We start from the raw sequence: 20,150 nt of genomic DNA, 5'->3' as shown, positions 1-20,150 counted from the left end.
AGTTGGGCTGCCACTTCTTCTTTTGTCTTTGGGAATCCCTTTGTTGCAAAAAAAACCCCCCCCCAAACTATTATCTTTGGTATTTTTCATAGATTTAATGGAGGAAACTGGGTTAAAAAATCATGTTCTTTGTAACAGGCTGCCAATATCAAAATGTTTGAAGATATAATTTAAAATTGGTTGTTTGCTAAGCTATGTGTAGACACAACACTGGTTCATCCCTTGAGGTCGTTCACTTTTTTATGCTTGAGTGATTCATAGGTCAACGTGAAGAGCAGAGTTTTTTTCTAGCAGGAGAAAAAAAAAGGAAGAAAACTTAAAAAATGAGTAGTCATTTCAACACCAGTGCACTGAAAATGAGAGAAAAAGTTGCCAATGTATAAAGAAAAGCTTTGAAAGACTTTGAAAGCCTGGAGAACTAGTGCTCATGATAGTCTGGCCTTGGAAGCAAAATATAAAGAAATGAGCAATGGCTCAGGACTGTTGCATAGTAATGTAGGTATTCAAGCCCATTAGCCCTTTAAGAAAACCAAGCTCTGACTGTACATAGCCAGCCTGTAAGCAAGGTACAGATGTGGTTGTGATTATAGTTATATACCTAAAACAACTACTACATCATTTGTGGTTGTCAAATATATATATCAAATATATATATATATATATATATATATATATATATATATATATACATAAAGGCCTTTTTCTTTTACTGAAATTACAGAAAAATACATCGAACACTCCTCTTGAGTGTCTAAGTGCTTTTCTTGCAACTGACTCATAGCTCACCCCACCATCCTTTCCCTACCATTAACTGTTCTGGTCAAGACAATACGTTTGAATTAGACCATGTTTTCACTTCACTTTCCATGTCAGTGACTCATCTTAAAGTGAAACTGATTGACAAGACCACGGCAAAAGGTTTTAAATGTTTGGTGACGCAAAACACACGGCTACATTTCCATGAAAGCACTTAAAGTTACGACAAGTTTGGTTCTATCAAGATGCAAAATGTTAATCTCCTGCTAAAACCAGGCAAAGACCCTGTATATCCCTCAAGCTATCGTCCAATATCCCTTATAAATGTGGACCTTAAAATAATCTGCAAAGCTCTCTCAAAGAGACTGGAGAAAATAACCCCCCTCTTAATTCATCCTGACCAAACTGGTTTCATAAAAGGTAGGCACTCATCAACAAATACACGTAGATTACTTAATTTGATAGACTACTCATACAGTAAAAACCTAGAAACTACAATATTCTCTTTAGACGCAGAAAAAGCATTTGACAGAGTTAACTGGAAATTTCTATTGGCAACTTTACACAAATTTGGTTTTGGATCCTCTTTCATAAACTGGTTAAAAATATTATATAATTCCCCAACAGCTTGTGTCAGAACAAATGACCAGACATCCTCCAGCTTCTGTCTCTTGAGGGGCACCAGGCAGGGATGCCCACTCTCCCCTTCACTGTTTGCAATTTTTATTGAACCACTAGCAGCAGCAATTAGACAGAATTCAGTAATTAAGGGCATAAAATGCAAGAACGTGGAACATAAAATCAGCCTTTATGCGGATGATGTGTTACTCTTTCTCCAAAATTCACAAACCAATATCTCTGGGGTGATTGAATTGATAAACTCTTTTGCAAGAATATCAGATTACTCAATTAACTGGTCAAAATCTACAGTCCTACCGATTAATTGCTCCCTCCATAATTCCTCTTCTACACCACTGCAATCGGGAAATATAAAATATTTAGGTATTAATGTTTCTCCCAAGCTTGCAGATCTAACTAAATTAAACCATATCCCACTTTTAAAGAAGGTAGAAGGTGATCTGGCTAGGTGGAAATGTCTACCCATATCACTCATGGGAAGGGTTGCCGCTATAAAAATGATGGTCTTACCAAAAATAAATTATTTATTCTCAATGATTCCAACGCGTCCATGCTCACAGGTGTACACACGGGTGCTCACACACACAAACTACACCCTTTTTGGCTCCTACCTCAAAGCACACTGTGTGCTGTCGATCTTACGTGCTGCACAATAATGTTTAATATTTAGTATTTACTGTCATATTCCCATATATCATTGTGATGTTGTTTATTCTATTACTCTTGTTCTCTTCTGCTTGTTTTCTTTTTTCTTTCTCAACAGGTGATCCAGGTGATCGATAGCTGCATTTTTTTTTTTTTTTTCTCTGCCCATTCTGTTGGTTTTTGTTTTTTGCCCTTGTCCCTCTTCTCAGCTGTTTCTCTTTCCCTCTTTCTTTCTCCCCTTCTTTCCCCCAGTCAAGTCTGTCCCGTATTCAGCAAGTGAAAATAAAATAAACAATAAAAGGTGAATCAAATGGACCATTACGGCAAGGCTGGGATGGTCAATTTGGTAAAGTAAATCCGTTGGGCATCTTTCTTTGCCTTTAGACAATAATTCTGATGGCAAAAGAGCCAAACGGGACAGGCAAAAAAAAAAAAAGATGCAAAATGTTTGGTGAGCAGCCTTAAAGAAAATCATTGTTTTCTCCATTGTGTTGCTTTTCTCTGCCACATACACAAAGACACACATTACATTTTTACTTGAGTAGTCTCTACTTTTGTAAAATGTTGTCAAGTGGTTTAAAAACTCTTAATAATAGATCTGTTTAGCTCATGTTTGACAAAAAAAATCTGTATCACTCAAATTTTAGACAAGTTTTCCAGCTGCAGCATTTAGTGTGTCATTATGTAAATAATGTCTTCATACAACAGCGTAACATTAAAGCCAAGTATTTCTTTCATAAGACTGGTGTAATGCATTTCTCTGTTCTGGTGACCTCGCCTTAATTGGTTATGGAACATCATCCTTTAGCTGACGCTCTCACGTACACGCAAAAACAAAACACGGCTGTGACGCACACTTCTTTCATGTGCGGGACCATTCTCACCCCCGCCATACTGCCCTAGAAGTCTGGGAGAGAGAAAGAGAGAGGGAGCACATGTCGGGCTGAACAAGTTGGTGTAACAACATGGTGTAAAAATACATCTTGCTTTGGTAAGATGATACTTTTCTCTCCATGACTACACGACTCCATGGGGCCACGTCCCAATGACATGCTCGTGGTGGAGCAACTTGTCTGCCAAATGCTTTTAAAAAATAGTTTTAAGGTTTGTAATGCTGCAAAAATACTTTACGATTGTGTTTTTGAGTAACAAATAAAACTCTATCCAACCAACAGAACGAAGAAATTGGAATATGGACCTTAGGTTGACTAACATCTTCCTCTCACCCTCTGCCCTATGGGGTCTAGGGGACTGTCCAGAACAGAGCTAGCCCTCTTTACTAGTCTATTAAACCATTTCCTATCCCTCTCCGTGCTTCCACCTCCCCAGCAGAGAACCGTATAAAAGATAGCAGAAGCCATCACAGTGTCATAAAAGGTCCTTTGTAATGTTCTGCATATCCCAAAAGACTTCAGCCTGCCTAGCAAATGGAGCTGACTTCGGCCCTTCTTGTTTTGACCAGTCCAGTTTATTGTTAAGGTGAACACCCAGAAATGTGTACATCGGTCCACTTGGTACCAATCAAGCCTGCCGCCATCGTGAAATGCAGAGTTTTGGAGCCAAATACAGATGGATGGAAACTAAACCAAAAACAAAACAAACTCCAACAAAGTCCGTTAGGAGAATAAACTAAATCCACAACTGGCTGGAGAAATGTGGGGAAGGTTAAGAGACGCACAGAGAAGGGCAACCTGGGAAAGCAGACATGGCTTCCCCTGGAAAGGGAAAAACTAAACTAAACCCAAGACACTGAAGAAATCCCCAAATTAAAACTAGAAGTGAGAATTATAAGTAAACGGAGAAACACCATCACAGGTATGTACTTATCATAGGGGAGATTAAGACTCAAAAGGCAAACTGAGACTCCAAAAGAAGAAAATATAAAGATGAATGAAAAACACCAAACAAAGGATTCAACCACAAGACCCAGAAACAGACCTAGGCCAGGATCATGACAGCCACAGCACCCTGTGAATCTATGGCAGAAAAAATGCATATCCTTTAACAGTTACATTATAACAAGTTCAGATTTATTAAATCAATAATTTTTCCATCTATACAATTCAGGGGAGGTAAAACTTATTCCAACTGCCAATGGACAAAAGGCAAGGCGCATGCTGGCATATACTCAACAACACATTCACACCTACAGCCTAACTCCATCTGTTTGGACTGTGATTTCATTTTTTAAATCTAAAATGTTACCACAAAATACCAAATCTGGCCTCAGATCTTTTTTCTAAAGTAAAATAACAGAAGATCCCAATAGAAGAATGAAAATTTAAGTAAAAACAAACGCAGCGAAGACAAACAGATACACACTAAATGTCCATTAATATTTCCTGTGTTGCTTGGTAGATTTTCAAAGCCCCCGACAGGAAAGCAACAGCTGTGAGGACGCGAGTGTTACATAATGGCACAAATGAGTAAAATGATATGACACGGTTTCAATGGTTTGTGTCCTCATCCAGTCATTCAGGAAACGTGTCACTGATTTGCATGCGCAACAAACAATTATGACGCAGTGCTTTGTCAAAGCTGTTGTTGTTGTTTTAGAGTTTGAAAGGATTAAACCAAATTAGTCACAGAAAATCTGTTACACTTTTTTTCGCTTAGTTTTGATGTATTGCTGTTTTATTGGACAGTGCTGGCTCCTAAACTACTATTTACAATGTGCTGATTTTAAAGTGGTAAAATGATCCGTTCCCGTCCTCTCACCTGTTCCAGGGAGGATGATGCAACAGCCTTGAAGCACTTAGTTATAAATCTGTCCATCCCTTAAAGACAGGAACATGGGAAAGATTAGCTAAGAGAGAAGATATTTTACAGTTTGTCCTGCTGATAAAGAGCTCCATTATGACCATTCATGCTACACCAAAGTAATGAAGTAATAGATAATAATAAATAACAGTTAACTTCCTGTTTTTTCACCATCTACTATTGGAATGTCTGTTTTGGTTTGTTTTGTTCATAATGGGTCCACAGTGAAAAAATAATCCTTTCATTTTTCATTGTAATTCACAAATACTTTCAGTTTTATAATTAGAGGACATCCCGGGCAATGAATGAACAGAAATATTCTCCAGTTTTACACATTTATCTCTTACAATTTTCAGCCCTAAAATTTGTAATGATCTAATTTCTCCATAAGCATTTCATTTTGTGCAGAAAAACTGAGATGAAGTGTACATTTTGAATTTCTTTTTTCCGATATAAAGATATATTTGAGAGTAAATGAGTAGTTAAACTTCTTTGGGCTGATAGAAAAAGCGGTTTCACCCACCTAAGAACAAAGTGGTCCATGATTTAAAATGAATTTGACATCACTGTCCTGAAGTAACCAAATGACTCATCTTCAGATTCTTTCTTCACATTTAGCATACGATGAGTATGGTATAGCACTATAAGACGATCACTCTCTGAATCCACATCTCAAAAGATAATTTGCATCGTTTCCCAGAACTCTTCACCACTGACAACAGGGCATTGTTGCTTTGCCAGAGTAGTTGAAGGGGTATTAATTTCTCAAGGAAAATGGCCCTCATTGTTAAAGGTGTGCCGCTAGCACAGTTTAATCAGACAGGAACTTTAATTACATGAAAATAACTGAAATAGTATATGCTGTATTTTATTATGTGTATAATATCTGTTTTTATTTAAATACTGCTGTAAACTGGGGTTATTGGGGATGGGACAGAAACAAACAAGATTTTAAGATTTTTTTTTTCCTGCAATCAGAATCTACAATTGAGGATAAAAATGATTTGAACAAGAAACCAAACAGACAATTAAACAACCGCAACTCAAGTCTTCAGTCTGTAAAGTAGGCCATCATTGAAACGGCCTGTAAATATAGATATCGGGTGTTAGATCGGCACATGTCCACTATATCAGGTAACCGACTTTGTACTTGTGGGGAGACAACATTTAAAAATAGACTCACACCCCGAGACCGCCAGCTCTTCCTATGCTTGTACTGAAGTCCTACATCATAGGTCTATATTCTCAACCATACGGCTATCAAAAGGGTACGTACTACTTGCATGGCTGGAAATCCCCCCCACCTCACCAGATAGACAACTGTTTTAATGCCTTGAGTAATAGTTATACTTTTATCCTTTATGATTCACTTGTGTCATGACTTGTTAGACATTTGTTTGTGGCTTTCTTTGGAATGGTAAACGTGGACAGTCACACTTCATGTGGATAGGTGGACGCATAAACTCCGCTGTGCTACACGATACACAAGACACGCTTGGTTATTTATTATTATTATTATATTATTTCGGTTTTCATCTCCCTCTCATTTTTAATGTGTGACTGTCAGGAAACTCTTACATTATTAGGCAGCCTGTGCTGATATTATCAAAACTTTGTTCAAAAGCTTTTCAGGCAAAAAATTGAAAATAGATGCAGCACACTTGGGGAGGTTATTTGGCTGAGGTTGGTTTTATTTTGAAAGATCCACAAGAAGAATTCAAACCCAAACACATTTACATTACGCCCTTCAATCCTGCCACCAAAACTGCTTTGAATTGCATGTGCAAGAGTGAAATGTGCTGTCATATCTTAACAAAGTCTCAATGCGGGGTTAAGAAATGCACGACGTGACACAGATCAAGGAGATCAAGAAAAAATTCAATTTACTTTGGTTGGTATTAAGGTCATTCATCAAATTAACTGGCTTTATTGTGATACAGAAAAATAATATTGGTGTTTTTTACATTGATTTTTTTTTCTGTCTAAAATCATTGTGAAATCAGTTTCAAATATAAGTTTGTCAATAAACTCAGAGTAGGTAGGATTTGAATTTCATAGTAAACATCTGAGGTGGAGGGCTGTGCGACGTGTCCTTCCGTGCAGCAGGAATGAATGTGACAAATGCAGGTCACGGGTAAAGATGTTCTGGTATTTTTCCAGTGTCTGTGCCACTACCTCCCCTCCAGAAATCTTGTATATCAGTGTGCATGATTTAAAGTCTCCGCCATCAACACTTCATATAATGCCTGCTGCACGTGTGTCGGATTGTCTGCAATGGCATTTTAACGACATTAAAGTCACGTAGAGACACCAAATAATTGCTGCTGTAGTCTGAAAAATAACAGTGAGGTATTGCTGTACAACTGAAATTGAAATTAAGATGAATGTGAAGGGGCTTAACTAACTATACTATAGCAATAATGATAATAGATACAGAGATGGTAGCTTCCCTGTAGCTTCAGGAACATCAGGTATCAGGTTAGCAATAATCATTACATTTTTAATTAACTTTTTTTGTTTTCACAAAGAATCCCAACTTTACACCTTTTTTAAATGGTTCCCTCGGCGTGTAAGTAACGCCTCTGTTCAGCAAATAAATAGCATATTGATAATGTAGTCAGTGCACATTTCACCACCACTTGACTATTCAAGAAAATAGACTTTAGAGAGCACAATCTTCCACTGGCAACAAGAAAAGCATCACAAGGCAGACTTCTTTATCAGCAAAGAAGTAATGGCAGGAAGGCTTCCCGTTGATAAGATATGTCAAGTGTGTCTTAAACGTCCTTGAAATAGATGCAACATGCCTCTGAATGAACCATCTCCTGCTGCTTAGATAAGCAAAATGCAAACTGACAGCTGAAAGGAGATAGTAGCTTTTGCTTCAGATACTTCAAGGAAGTAAATTCAAACATAAGACTCAAGCCAGAGATTCTCTTTCACATCTTTGCATTTTAACTGTTTATTTATTTGAATTTTATGCTAACCTCGTGTGTCACTTTGCAGATACTGAATTAGATAAACAAGGATCCAAATGTACTCTGGGATGGAATAATGACAGAAGGTGCAACAAATCTGTCACTGTACACAAAACTTTGTCGGCCTCATGTTGCTGTCAGTTTTTTTGACAACCTCCCCGAGACGCTCGACTAGAAGTCCCCATGGACGCGTCACTTCCTTGCGCAGACAGCCAAAGTCAGCCGGCTCTGACAGACAGTCAGACTGTGGATTTTGACTCGGTTATGCACAGTCCCTCAGTAGACAAGCTGTCTGCACAAGAACCAGGAACAGAGACTGCACACTGTCTTTCAGACACCACTGATAAATCCACACATCCACATGTTTCTGCAGACCCACACAGCCTAAAGTCTTTATCGTCCATCCAAAATGTATCAGAGCAGTTTTCGCTTTCCTCAGAGGCTCCACCAACGGATGACAATTCCAGGGTTCAGCGCTGTTTGAGCCAGTCAGGAAGGAAATCACCTCTAATACGTCAACTCTGTCAGGACCTCATTTTACCTCAATCTGAATCTGCTTCATCTCTTCTCATGGAAGGACATACTCCACCTGAATCTTTTGGGGCTGTGTCACTCACACTTGAAGGTTTGATGGAGCAGTCTGTCACTGTCCCCTACTCCAGTCCCAGTTTCAGCTCTGAAAACAAACCTCAATTATTTAGGTCGTTATCACCTCAGTCAGACAGTTCAGATAGCGATATGGCTGTAGCGCCTTTGTCAGATCTTTATATCTTTGAAAGTGACACGCAGGACTTCATTGTAAGCCCAAGTATAGCTCCCGGTGAGATTAAATGTTCTGAATACCAGCCATTATCACAAACAAGTGTGGAACAAGTGAACCGTGACTGTGATAAACATGTACTGATGTGTGATTCATCAGACGTGACAGGATGTCATCACAGCTCTTGTGAGGAACAATCCACAGAGAATAATGAGCCAGACGTGAGTGAACACTTGGGGCTAAGAACACCTGCTGTAGATGCTTGTGAGGAATACTTTATGTTTCTAAATGATGAGAGAGAAGGAAAAGCAGAGGTCACTGGAGCAACCCCGCAGCGCGGCAACAGCCCTATGGAGGTCTGGCAGGACGCACATCAGTATCTGGCTGGTGATGATACAGAAGATCGGGATGTTTTGCATCACTCTGTGATCCAAGAAGCTCTCTCTCCTGCCAGTCACTTGTCTTGTTCCCCAAGAGAGACACAGGTTTCACATTACAACCCTGAAGGTAGCAAGGGGATTGGCTGGACGGGCGATGACACCAAAGGTTGGGGGCCACCGATTGAGAGGTGGTCATCAGTAGACAGCTGGGCAAGTGCACTCTCAGATTGGACTGGGATCATTGTAGCTCCATCAGAGGACTTCACATCAGCCTTTTCAGAAATAGGGGCTGAAATAGATGCATTGACGCAGGCTCTATCAGAGGTAAATACTCATACAGAAGCAGAGACTGTGAAAGAAGGACACAATCTAGAAACAACAGCTAAGGCACAAATGGGCGTGCAGGATCAACCTCTAAGTGCACAAAACATCTCAGAGAGCTCCATCCACTCTGGGCAAGGCTGTCTCTCTTTGTGCCTCGACTCTACAGGACTTGAACCCCATCACACAGAGGGGGCTGAATCCTTCTGCGATCCAACACCCACCACACAGGGAGACAAGTGCTCCCCATCCAGAGGTGCACCTGGTACAACGGTGGCCTCTTCAGGAGAAAACACAGCAGATGCAACTGTGGTTACACTGATGCCTGGATCTACTTCTGCTGATCTGGACCTCTCTCCGTTTGATGAATGTGCAGAGTCCCAGGACACAGAACGTCTCATCATCGATGAAAAAACCCCAGTCGTACTGAGTATAATAGAAGATACAGATTTGGACCCTCCTACAGATTTAATAACCAAGGAGGTAAGATGATAGATCTTTGAACACTTGAGAGGTGAAAGTTTGTGATCAGCATGAAGTGAAAACGTGAACTATTACAGAATATTTTGCAGTCATGCTTGGGGGATGTGTGCAACTCTTTCCAGTCTGTCTGTTTGCATGATGGCCAACAGCATCGTTGGCCAGCAGACAAATCAGTCATGCCCTTTAGAAACACAGGCACAAAGTTAAAAAACATTCCTGCTCTTGTCCTTGTCGGCGTTGTCATACCTTTAATATCACTAAGCCAGTCATGAGTTGCGCTGAATATAAAATCCACGTATGTCACCACACACCAGGCTCGCGAGCATTGTCGGCTTGCTTTGGATTGGAGCCATTCAGTTTGCAACCAAGTCCTTGCACCCACAGCCTTGATTGGATAAGTCGTTTGGCTCCCAACCTCAAAGACTGACAGCTGTGGGTGCTGAGGGAAAAATGAGTGCCTAAGAGGAAAACTTTGGATTGACAGAAATGGCACCTAATAATAGCTGAGAGTCCAGTGATAATAGCATGCATCCTTGGCGTGTCAGGGTGAGAGGAGAGCACAGCTGAAAACTGAAACACGACCCTCCATTGCCCTCTCTCTATTTGTACGCACCCTTTGACACACCCATTTCCACCACATCTCCTTTAAAAAGCCACGATCAGGACCCTGACAGGTTCTTGGGGCCAGGAGACTGCTTTTGGTTGACTTAGAGGTGCAATTGCAGCTGGAGGTACAGTCTTTAACACTGACAGTCAGGGTTCCAGTTGCATGCAGGACATATGGACTGGTGGATTGGGTATAGAAGCATGGTGTTTTATAAACGTCTGATTTTTGGCTCTATAGAAAGGTACGTGCTAAAATAACAAATATCTGATCAGTCTTTAATGTAATTGCCTGATACTGAACCCTAAGGCAGTATATTAACAGCACTGTTACAGTGTTCTGTGTTTGTCTATGTGCAGCCATAAAGGAAACTGAAAGAGAACTTTCTTTAATTCTCAGTTTAACACTTTGTTGTTCTTTGTCCTTTTCTCTGTCAGCCCGTTGGAGATAGACTGTGTGAAGTGACAGATGAGCACAGGCTTGTCCAGCTGGGCTCAGTGGCCGAGCAGGAAGCTAAACTGAGCTGTTGGCGATCTGAAGTTAATAAGGTTGAAAACAAATCGATAAGTGATTTTAGTGTCCTCACCGCGGACGCTCTGACAAACTCAAACGTGCCAGGTGGAGACACACAACCTGGCCTGCATTTTAATGCTGACAACTGCGTGTCTATTGACACTTTGCCAGACCTTGATAGAGCACGTCAGGTGGAGGCGCAGAGGGACAGTCCCACGTTTATTATGCCCTTAGCTCCAGTCAGTATTGGCCCTTCCCTCAACTGTAGGACAAGCAGCAGTTTGGAAGGTGATCAGATTTGTTTGAAAGGCTCTCTCAATAACAACAGTTGCAATCAAGTAAGACAGAGTGCTTTCTTGCCAACCCCGGATGGAATTACTAACAAAGCATCTCTGGAAGGCGGTGAGGAGTTGATTCATGAAAAGCAGAATACAACAAAGACTGCTGAGGGATCTTCACCAGAAGGACTACAAGACTTGAAAACTAGTGACACTATAGACTCTTTCTTTTCTAGAAAGACAATATTTGAGGAGATTGATGACTTCAATAGGGAACTAGAAAACTTCATCCCTATCCACACTGAAAATTTCTTCATTTCAAAAGAGAAACACATTGCATGCATCACTTTAGATATTTATGATCCATTTGTCTCCAAGCCCGTAAAACCCAAAGCTATTAAATCGGAGAAGACTGATCTGACTCATAAAAAGACTGAAAAGATGCCTCACAAAACCCACAAGAACACCTCAGAGGGAAAAACACGATCCAAAAAGGATAAATCGGCCGGTCATCATCATTTCACCCAACCTTCCAAAAAACAGGAAAGCAAATGTCACTGTGTTTCTGCTCAGCAGACTTTCAACCAGCAAGAAACTCACCCTACTATTGGAGAAAATCATAGCAGTGAGAACAGTCAATCTGGACTTGAGGCCAAGGAGGCTACATTGGTTATTGAGACAGGTGTAACCGAGAAGGCAACAAGCAAGCCACACGGCAAGAAGAAAAAGAAACATGGTCAGAATACAGCGCCGGGGGAGCCACTGGCTGAAGTGGAGAATGGAGCAAAATCAAAGACTGCAAAAGGAAGAATCGAGCTGTTCGAATCTAAGTTGGGTGCCAAAGCTGGCAAAGCTCAAAAGGAAAGCGAACAGCCAGATGTAGCCGAAATAAAGTCCCAGCAGCAATCGGAGGCTAAAGCGTCAGAGGGAGAACAACCTCCACATCCCACAGACGATAAGGGCCACCAGCCAAAGAACTTTACAAGTCCTCTGAATGATGATGTGGTTAAAAGGCGACGTCTGTCAGAGGATAAGTTTGGGAAGATTGTGAGCATTTTGGAGTCTAAACTACCAAAGTCAGATGTGTCAGCAAAAGGAAAGGAAGCTGAGCTCAAGACTGATGTTGGAGGAACTCGTAAGAAGGCGTACAGTGAAGTGGTCAAACAGAGGATTCCACCCAAGGAAGGTACGGGAATTGATTAAACAGCTAGTCCTCTGCATGGAAACACATATTTCACATGGCATTATTAAAGCCTATCATAATATCTGCAGAGCCCAAGGTGGTGAAGCCTATCCAGGCAGTGCCCGTGAGTGGTGACCCCCAGAGTCTGTGCCTGTGGTGTCAGTTTGCTGCTGTAACCTCGGCCTACACTGTGACCTGGAGCAGAGAGGGTACTGTCCTGGCTGAGATGAAAAGAAGGTAATTCATATGACTTTTATGTCATTTTTAGCAATAATAATGTCCTACCGAGCTGGTTTAGCTTCCCTGCAGCTGCTTTGTATCTGCAAGCTGCTTTGCAACCCACGGGGCGTGTCTGTTTTCTTCTACTGAGTAACACTGTCCCTTTGTCTGAAGTGCAGGGGATGAGAGCAGAGTGTCCCTGACCATCAGCAATGCTTCTCACAAAGATCTGGGCAAGTACCTCTGCCAGCTCAGCAGCTTACATGGCTCAGTCAGCCTGGACTACCTGCTCACATATGAAGGTAACAAAAAAAATTTAGCTCATTTTTGAAAGTGAAAATGTTTAAAATGTTTACATGATGTATATAAATGAAAACTACATTTTTTATTTTCCCTGTTATTTCACAGTGCTCAGTGAGGTTGTCATCCCCCTGGCTCCAAAAACCATTTCATGTGAGTTAAGATTTAGGAGCATGTTACTTTATACAGCTGAGCTTTAAAAAGAAGACCCTAGATGTAATATTGTGTCTGTATTTTTTTCCTCCCCAGCTGACCCTGTTGAGGTTAGTAGTGAAGAAGAGGACGCCCATTTCTCCAGACTCTTGTTCAAAGACGATTTCTTATCCGATCAATACTTTGGAGACAGCCATCCTATCAGTATGATCACCGAGAAGGAACACTTTGGGGAGGGCATGCATCGGCGGGCTTTCCGGACCAAGCTGCATGCGGGTCAGATACCCCTGTTACTGCCAGGTCACTCCTGTGTGCTCAAAGTGCACAATGCTATCAGCTATGGGACCAAGAACAATGACGAGCTTGTTCAGAAGAACTTCACCTTGGCTGTGGAGGTACGAATATCACAATTAGTCTGTAGTAATTCTTCATGGCTCAAGGAGTAATTATGAGATTATAGAAGACTGTAGGAAAACAGCCCTCAGCTCTCTTTGCACTACGCCCTCGCTAACTCTCCTGATGATATCTAGCCTCTGTCACTAGTTTCAATTTTACTTTCAATTTACTTTTAATTTTTAATTTTACAAAGTAAAACATGAGGCTAATTTTGGAAATTATAGTCTCCATTAGAGTCAAAAAAGAGGACAAAGCAGATCATATTTTAAGGTAATTGCACCTCATTAGAGAGGGTGCATGGGGAGGGGTTGGTGGCTGTTGGAAAGATGGCACTGCACCAAAAACCTCCTTGTGATTGCTTTGGTTGTTAGCATATTGGTGCAGTCACCTGTAGTTTGCATGGAAGACACTGACTTGTCTGCAAACACTTGCTAAGCTCTAGCCATGCAGTGGCAAACCTTGAGAAAGTACAACATGAACCAGAATCAAAGTAAAAGTTGTGTCTCGGTGCTGCAGTTGGCATGTTTGCAGACATGTTAGCATCTTCCATGTTATCATGTTAGAACCGTAGCAATCAGCCAGCGATCGAATCAGTCAAAAGAAGGTTTCTGTCAACTGACTGGTGAACACATTTTCTCTCTAGAAGCTGTGGTTGTTAGGAGCTCACTGACTAATCTCTAAGCCTTTGTTACTGGGGCTATCAATCTGAGCAACCACTCACCAGCTGGTTGGAGCATTCCTGTTATACCCTAATGACCTGCGGTTCCCCTATGCTTTTAGACCATTCTTAAGTGTGGCTGGGGCCTTAGTGATGTGACTCTACACTGTCACACGTCCACTATGGTGGCCAAGTTAGTTATCGTTAGTTATCTGACTGCAAAACCTAATTTGGACTAATCGTGTCCAGTTTCAAAACAGTAAGGTAGTGACAGTGTTAAAGCTCAGGGTAAATCTTCATAACAGGAACTCAGTTACATTTTATACACAGTCTATATATGATTAGCTTTATGGTTGTTGCTATCATTTTTGTTTTGGAGACTGAAGTGACTCTTGACTGTGAGGGAGACATGCTAGGTAGCACTAGCACATTTAAATGTGCTAGTGTGTGGTCTAGCAGCTTAAAACAATTGTTTTAAGCTGCTAGACCACACTTGAATTTCAATCACCAAACACTGCAAAACGGACCTCTTGGGCCAGCTTTAACTGCAGTTAAGCCCCAGTACACCACAGTATTTGACAGCTAATGGCGTATTTAGCACATACCTGTCACTCAAAGTGGCCATTCTCTCAATATTGTAAACTTTAAGCCTTAACGAAAGTTAAACAGCACACTTTTATAACATCTATAAGCCATAAAGGAAAGATCAAAAGTGCTCTTTTACCAGACTACAAAGGAAGTTTTACTTTTGTCTTCAACTACTTGCATCATAATGACAGTATTCTTATTTTACAACTCCAAGGTGTCTGTAATAGACAGTATGCTGTTCTACAGAACATACTGCAAATTTTTTCTTCGTATGTGTGTTAAAAGTTGGATTAAAAGATAAAATTCTCACCAATTGATTCAGTTCACTTCATTCTGTTTCATTTTATTATTTTATTTATTTTTAATGGTCTGCAGGAATGCCAGGTCCAGAACACAGCAAGAGAGTACATTAAAGCTTACACTGCTGCTGCTCAGTCCACTGAAGCCTTCGGAGACATCCCAGAGTGAGTGACACGTTTGATAAGCTCGTTATAATTTCTTCACTACATTAATTCGCTTTTAACTGGAGCCACTTTGTTTGGGGCATTCACTAGGATAATTCCCATCTACCTGATTCACCGTCCGTCGAATGACATCCCCTACGCCACGCTGGAAGAGGAGCTAATCGGGAACTTTGTTAAATATTCAGTCAAGGATGGCAAAGAGATCAACCTGATGAGGCATGATTCAGAGGCAGGACAGAAATGCTGTGCTTTCCAGCATTGGGTTTACCAAAAAACCGACGGCAACCTGCTGGTTACTGACATGCAAGGTCAGGGAAACAATTAAAATAAAATTTTTAAAAATGTGTTTTTTGTGGGAACTATTTCTTTGCAGGTTAGAAATCTAAACACCTATGTGCTTTGTTGCTTTTCAGGAGTGGGCATGAAGCTTACTGATGTGGGAATAGCCACCTGTAAGAAAGGGTGAGTATGTACATTTTTTTGAGACCAAAGATACTCTACGTGCAAACTGTGAATTTGAACTAACTGATCTCTTAATGTTATTTTTTTTCTCTTTGTAGATACAAGGGATTCAAAGGAAACTGTGGCACCTCCTTCATAGACCAGTTTAAGGCCTTGCATCAGTGTAATGTGTACTGTGAGATGCTAGGTCTCAAATCCCTGCAGCCCAAAGCCAAAAAGCCAGCATCTGCTCCAAAACCCAAACCCCAGAGCTCCACTGCACCCAAGAAGAAAACATTTGGGCCAGTAGTTAAGGGGAAGTCATAACAGGAGGAGAATGCTGGACTAAGGATTTGATTATGAATTGAATCTGTTACCTTTTCTTTTTTTAGTGATTCGCGTGATTCACTTTGGACTGAATACTGCAGAGTTTTGTGGACAGTTTCTATAAACTTTTTAGATTTTAGGAGACCTTTTAAAGGTAACAAATGTAGCACAAGCTGCGGCTGACGAGACTGTTGATGAACTGTGATGTCTTGACTGATGAGCGAGGAGCGATTTCCTCTTGTTTTTCTACTCCTGGGATATTTTCAAACTATTAGTTCATTAAATTAATGGACTTTTTATTGATTGATTAGAGGAAATGTCTTTAAGTTAGGTTGTATGAATGGGTGTGGGTTTGTTTTGTGCGTGTGTTCGCTTTGCAAACTGGCAAATAATTGATGAACATGTATTCAGTTTAATGTTACATTATATTTGTTCATGCAACTGATTTAGAATGACATCATGATCCTACTCTGGACTCAAAACAAAGACATTTTTACCCATAAAGTTGATGTATCACTTGAATGTATGTAGAAGCGTAAGCCGTTGTGAGCATCTCTCAGCATTTCTAAGTTAGGCTTTAGTGGCGTAAAAGTCCTCCAGCTACCCACATTCAGTGCATGTATAGGGAAAGGCACGTAGAGTGAACCCTATAATACCACATTCATCTGACATCGAGAGGCTTTACGATCCCAGGAGTATTCCAGCTATTCAGCTGCAGTCTAAAACAGTCTTTATACATTATGCTTCTGATCACTCCTCACGTCTACCTTTCAGACCCCTGACCCACATTACTGACATGGCACTCAGGTTGCAAATGTTTGATTTCTTTCACATGTGCGTGGTAGGACAGGTGAAAGATGTTGAGTCAACATTACTAGAAGGAATACAAATTCCTGCGTATGTTTGTTCACCGCTTGGTCTTGAAGGTGTCCGTGAAATGTGAAACTGTCAGCAACAGATCAAAAGCACTTTATTTATGGTAAACACAGAGACAAATGTGCAATAAGCGTTACATTTACAAAGCTGGCATCAGTAGTAGTAAACCAAGGCCTGTTTTAAGGTCTCCAGCAGCAAATTAGCACCTTGAATCCAAAAAGAAAGTGGGTCACACTGAGAGGCTCAGCATCACATACGATGCATAAACACACCAAATGTCTATTTCCATCGGCTGCCCTGGTGTAGTGTGCACAGAGTCATTGGCACAGCTGATATACAGTCTTGCTTTACAGTTTGTACAACAGATTTAAAAAAAATAAACACCACCACACACACACCACAACACTTAAACCCAAAAGTGAAAGGGGAAGTCGAGGGGCTTTTCACACTGTAGCTATTTAGTGTGATAATGGCGTTTGACGAAGAGGAAACAAACACCATTGTCACACTCCACAGCTCTGGAGGACAAGGTTTTCTGCAGACAGAGGCGCTGTTGGTGCAAAGTGGTTGATGGGTGACCTGGTGAAACAAGGGGGAAAAGTGCAAAATCAGGAAAGAAAAATCCAGAATAAGTGAATTGTGCAGTTTATACTTGGCCAAAAAACCAAACCCAAAACAAAACAATAACAGATGAAGCAAAAATAAAAAAATTAAAAAAAAATAGCCATAGTGTCATGTAAATATTCTAGTCTTATTCAGCATGTTCAAAGTCTAGTCTAGTCTCTGCAGCTGTGTGTGAAGGAGACAAAGAAAGACACCCATGTGAGACTCACTTACCAAGTTTGCCTTAACGTCTTTAAAATGAATTAAAGACTGGGTCAGGCTGTATGCCAAATGAGCTTGAGTTTTCAGTCTACTTTTAATGTTAAACACATCTGAGCTGAATCGGCACAGGGGAGAGTCCCGAGCTCTTTACAATTTAAACTGTTCATTCAATCATTAAGCTTCAGACCTATTGGAGGGAAATGTCTACTCACCTTAAAGTTTCAAAAGGTCTTTCCAGATTCATTTATACTTTATAGTTGCACTTTTCCCAGTTCCCAGTTACTCTTCTACTCTCGGTCTTCCTGCTCATGCCAGTGTCTCTTTGTTAATGCCAGTTTTAAGTCCAGTAGAGCGTCCGCAGCTGCAGGTTCGTGAAGTGATCCGTGGTGCATTTGGGTTCAGGGCTGTCCCATCCAAGTCTTTATGTAGACAGAGCAGAGTTTGGACAAACAGCCAGTTGCACATTAGTGATAAGCTACGGGGGAAGTATTGATCGACCCTGACCAGAGGTAGAAGGTGGAGGGGAGACTTAATTTAAAAAAAAAAAAAAAAAAAAAAAAAAAAAAAAAAAAACACACAACACCACACACACACCACACGTTCAGGGCCTTAATCAGGATTCACTGAAAGTCACCGTGAACTCAGCAACCACGAACTTAAGACAGGCGCTGCTCCCAAACAGATAGCAGTTTGGCAGAAATGAAATTTCTTATTTTTGTTGGAGGTAGGAATCTAAAATATTCATACTGCCATGTGCTGTTTCATGTGTTCTAAATTTTAAACACCAAAGTTCCTAAGAGTTTATTCATGATCAAAAACATCGTTCTAGGGTCACAACTTAATCTGCAATAGCTGCCAGGTGAATGAACAGTTAATGGCTAAACCACACGAATCCCACAAGTTTCAAAGGTCACAAGAGTTAGCTAAAAGTAACTTGCTGCAATAGTTGAGTTACAGATATGGCTGGTCCTACGGCCAGAAATGTAGATTAAATTGAAACGGATGCTTGTAGTGGAGAGATGTTTGAAATTGTTTTAAACCCAAAAATGAAATTGAGGTTGAATTAATTAAAATAACAGACAAATGGCAAAAGTACTTGTTTATAATGTTAAATATAAAACCTACATGCAATTCATACAGTTTTTTACCAAACTGAGAATAACAGCGTGCATGAATTTGACAGGCTTTTAAGGTCACGGTTGTAATGCAAGGTAAACAAAGGCCTGTATGACACTGAAAACAGCTTTACATGAAGGGTCCAGTGTTTCACTCAGAAACAAGTGTTTAGCCTGAAATCAAATCTATTAAAAGTTCGTGTACCTACAAGAACAAAACAAACCCGTTTCAATAACACCTGTGATTTTTATTTATTATTAAGTGAGTGAAAGCGTTTATAAGGAGGAGCTACAGGAGAAAAGTTGGCTTTTGGTTTGTTTGTGACCAGATTGAGGGTAGGAGGGCTTGATAAAATGTCCCTGGACTGGCAGGGTGGCTTTTATTTGCTCGTCCTTGAAGCTGATAACTCTTAGATTGCCTGTGTGAATGAACTGAGGTCCCTTCACCGCCCACGTGCACACACAGAGAAAGATGGTAGTAACTTTCAATTATTTGTCGATGCAGACAAATTTTCTGTAAAAAAAAAAAAAAAAAAAGCAGCAGCATACACTGTAAAAACTGATTTGGGTTAATTAGTATCTAATAGGAAAGTAATAGTAACTATTACTCAGTAAAAACATGTATGTGTTGTTTTAATTAAATCTAAGCAAAATTAAACATTTTTGAGATGTTCAGTTATTTAAATTTACACAATTTTGTTTGGGGTAAATTAAGCAATAGTTTGTTGAGCAGATTTAACAAAAATGTATGAGTACCGTGAAAAATGAAGAAATCTAATAGATTTAACTAATGAAAGCATTTTCATTTCAATCATTCTACACTTCCGCCCATAGTCTGTTTGTGCCATGTGCAGGACACACACGCTTCAGCAGTGGCTGATCTCCATTTTGTCTGAGGTAAGATTATCTTAATTTGTACGAATATACGACACGTTTTAAACAATAATGTATAGCAGTTTTGAGTAAACGTTCTAAACGGTATGATACATCAAAATTAGATTAATAATGATCACTGTAATGACAGTATTGTATTTTTATGCAAAATGGCACGAAGTGGACTGTTAGCATAAGATCACTTTCCAAGCTTTCGTGGCTGTGTTACTTCAGAGCTTTGACTAACCACATGTTTTATCATATTAAAACATATATTAATGATGTATTTCGATGGGCTGTAACCTCCCTCATTTACTTTTAAAATTTTATGAAAAAGTTTTGCACTCAGTGATGTAGTTAAAAACAATTGTGCGGGATTTTGTCAGTCAGTTTTTTTAAGCTTTTATCTCCACGCAGTGTTTTTCAGTTGTGGTAATTAAGCTAAAGTGGCTCAGTCCAGCAACATAACTGGTTTACATTTTCATGCTGTCGGAGCCCTGTGACTTTAGTGCAGGCACAGCTCACATAGAGGGATGATGCGAGTTTCCAGTTAAACTTGGTTGGTGTATCAGGCTACGTCCACACGTACCCGGGTATTTTTGAAAGCTGAGATTT

General features: G+C 40.3%; 1 protein-coding gene across 1 annotated transcript; it reads left to right on the top strand.

The window, feature by feature from the left end:
* The first annotated feature begins 7,961 nt into the window (after nucleotides 1-7,961).
* Nucleotides 7,962-16,871, top strand: alpk2 (alpha-kinase 2). The gene is made up of 10 exons (XM_084935440.1): nucleotides 7,962-9,722; nucleotides 10,764-12,303; nucleotides 12,390-12,537; nucleotides 12,694-12,821; nucleotides 12,928-12,972; nucleotides 13,069-13,367; nucleotides 14,990-15,078; nucleotides 15,169-15,386; nucleotides 15,492-15,540; nucleotides 15,639-16,871. The coding sequence occupies exons 1-10, from the start codon at nucleotides 7,962-7,964 to the stop codon at nucleotides 15,844-15,846; spliced, it is 4,485 nt and encodes a 1,494-aa protein (XP_084791566.1). The 3' UTR covers nucleotides 15,847-16,871.
* The last annotated feature ends 3,279 nt before the right edge of the window (nucleotides 16,872-20,150 follow it).

The sequence above is a fragment of the Perissodus microlepis genome, chromosome 7 (genome assembly GCF_051167445.1).
Source record: "Perissodus microlepis isolate ML-2025 ecotype Zambia chromosome 7, ASM5116744v1, whole genome shotgun sequence".
In the NCBI taxonomy this organism is placed as follows: domain Eukaryota; kingdom Metazoa; phylum Chordata; class Actinopteri; order Cichliformes; family Cichlidae; genus Perissodus; species Perissodus microlepis.
This window is presented reverse-complemented; position numbering and strand designations above follow the sequence as displayed.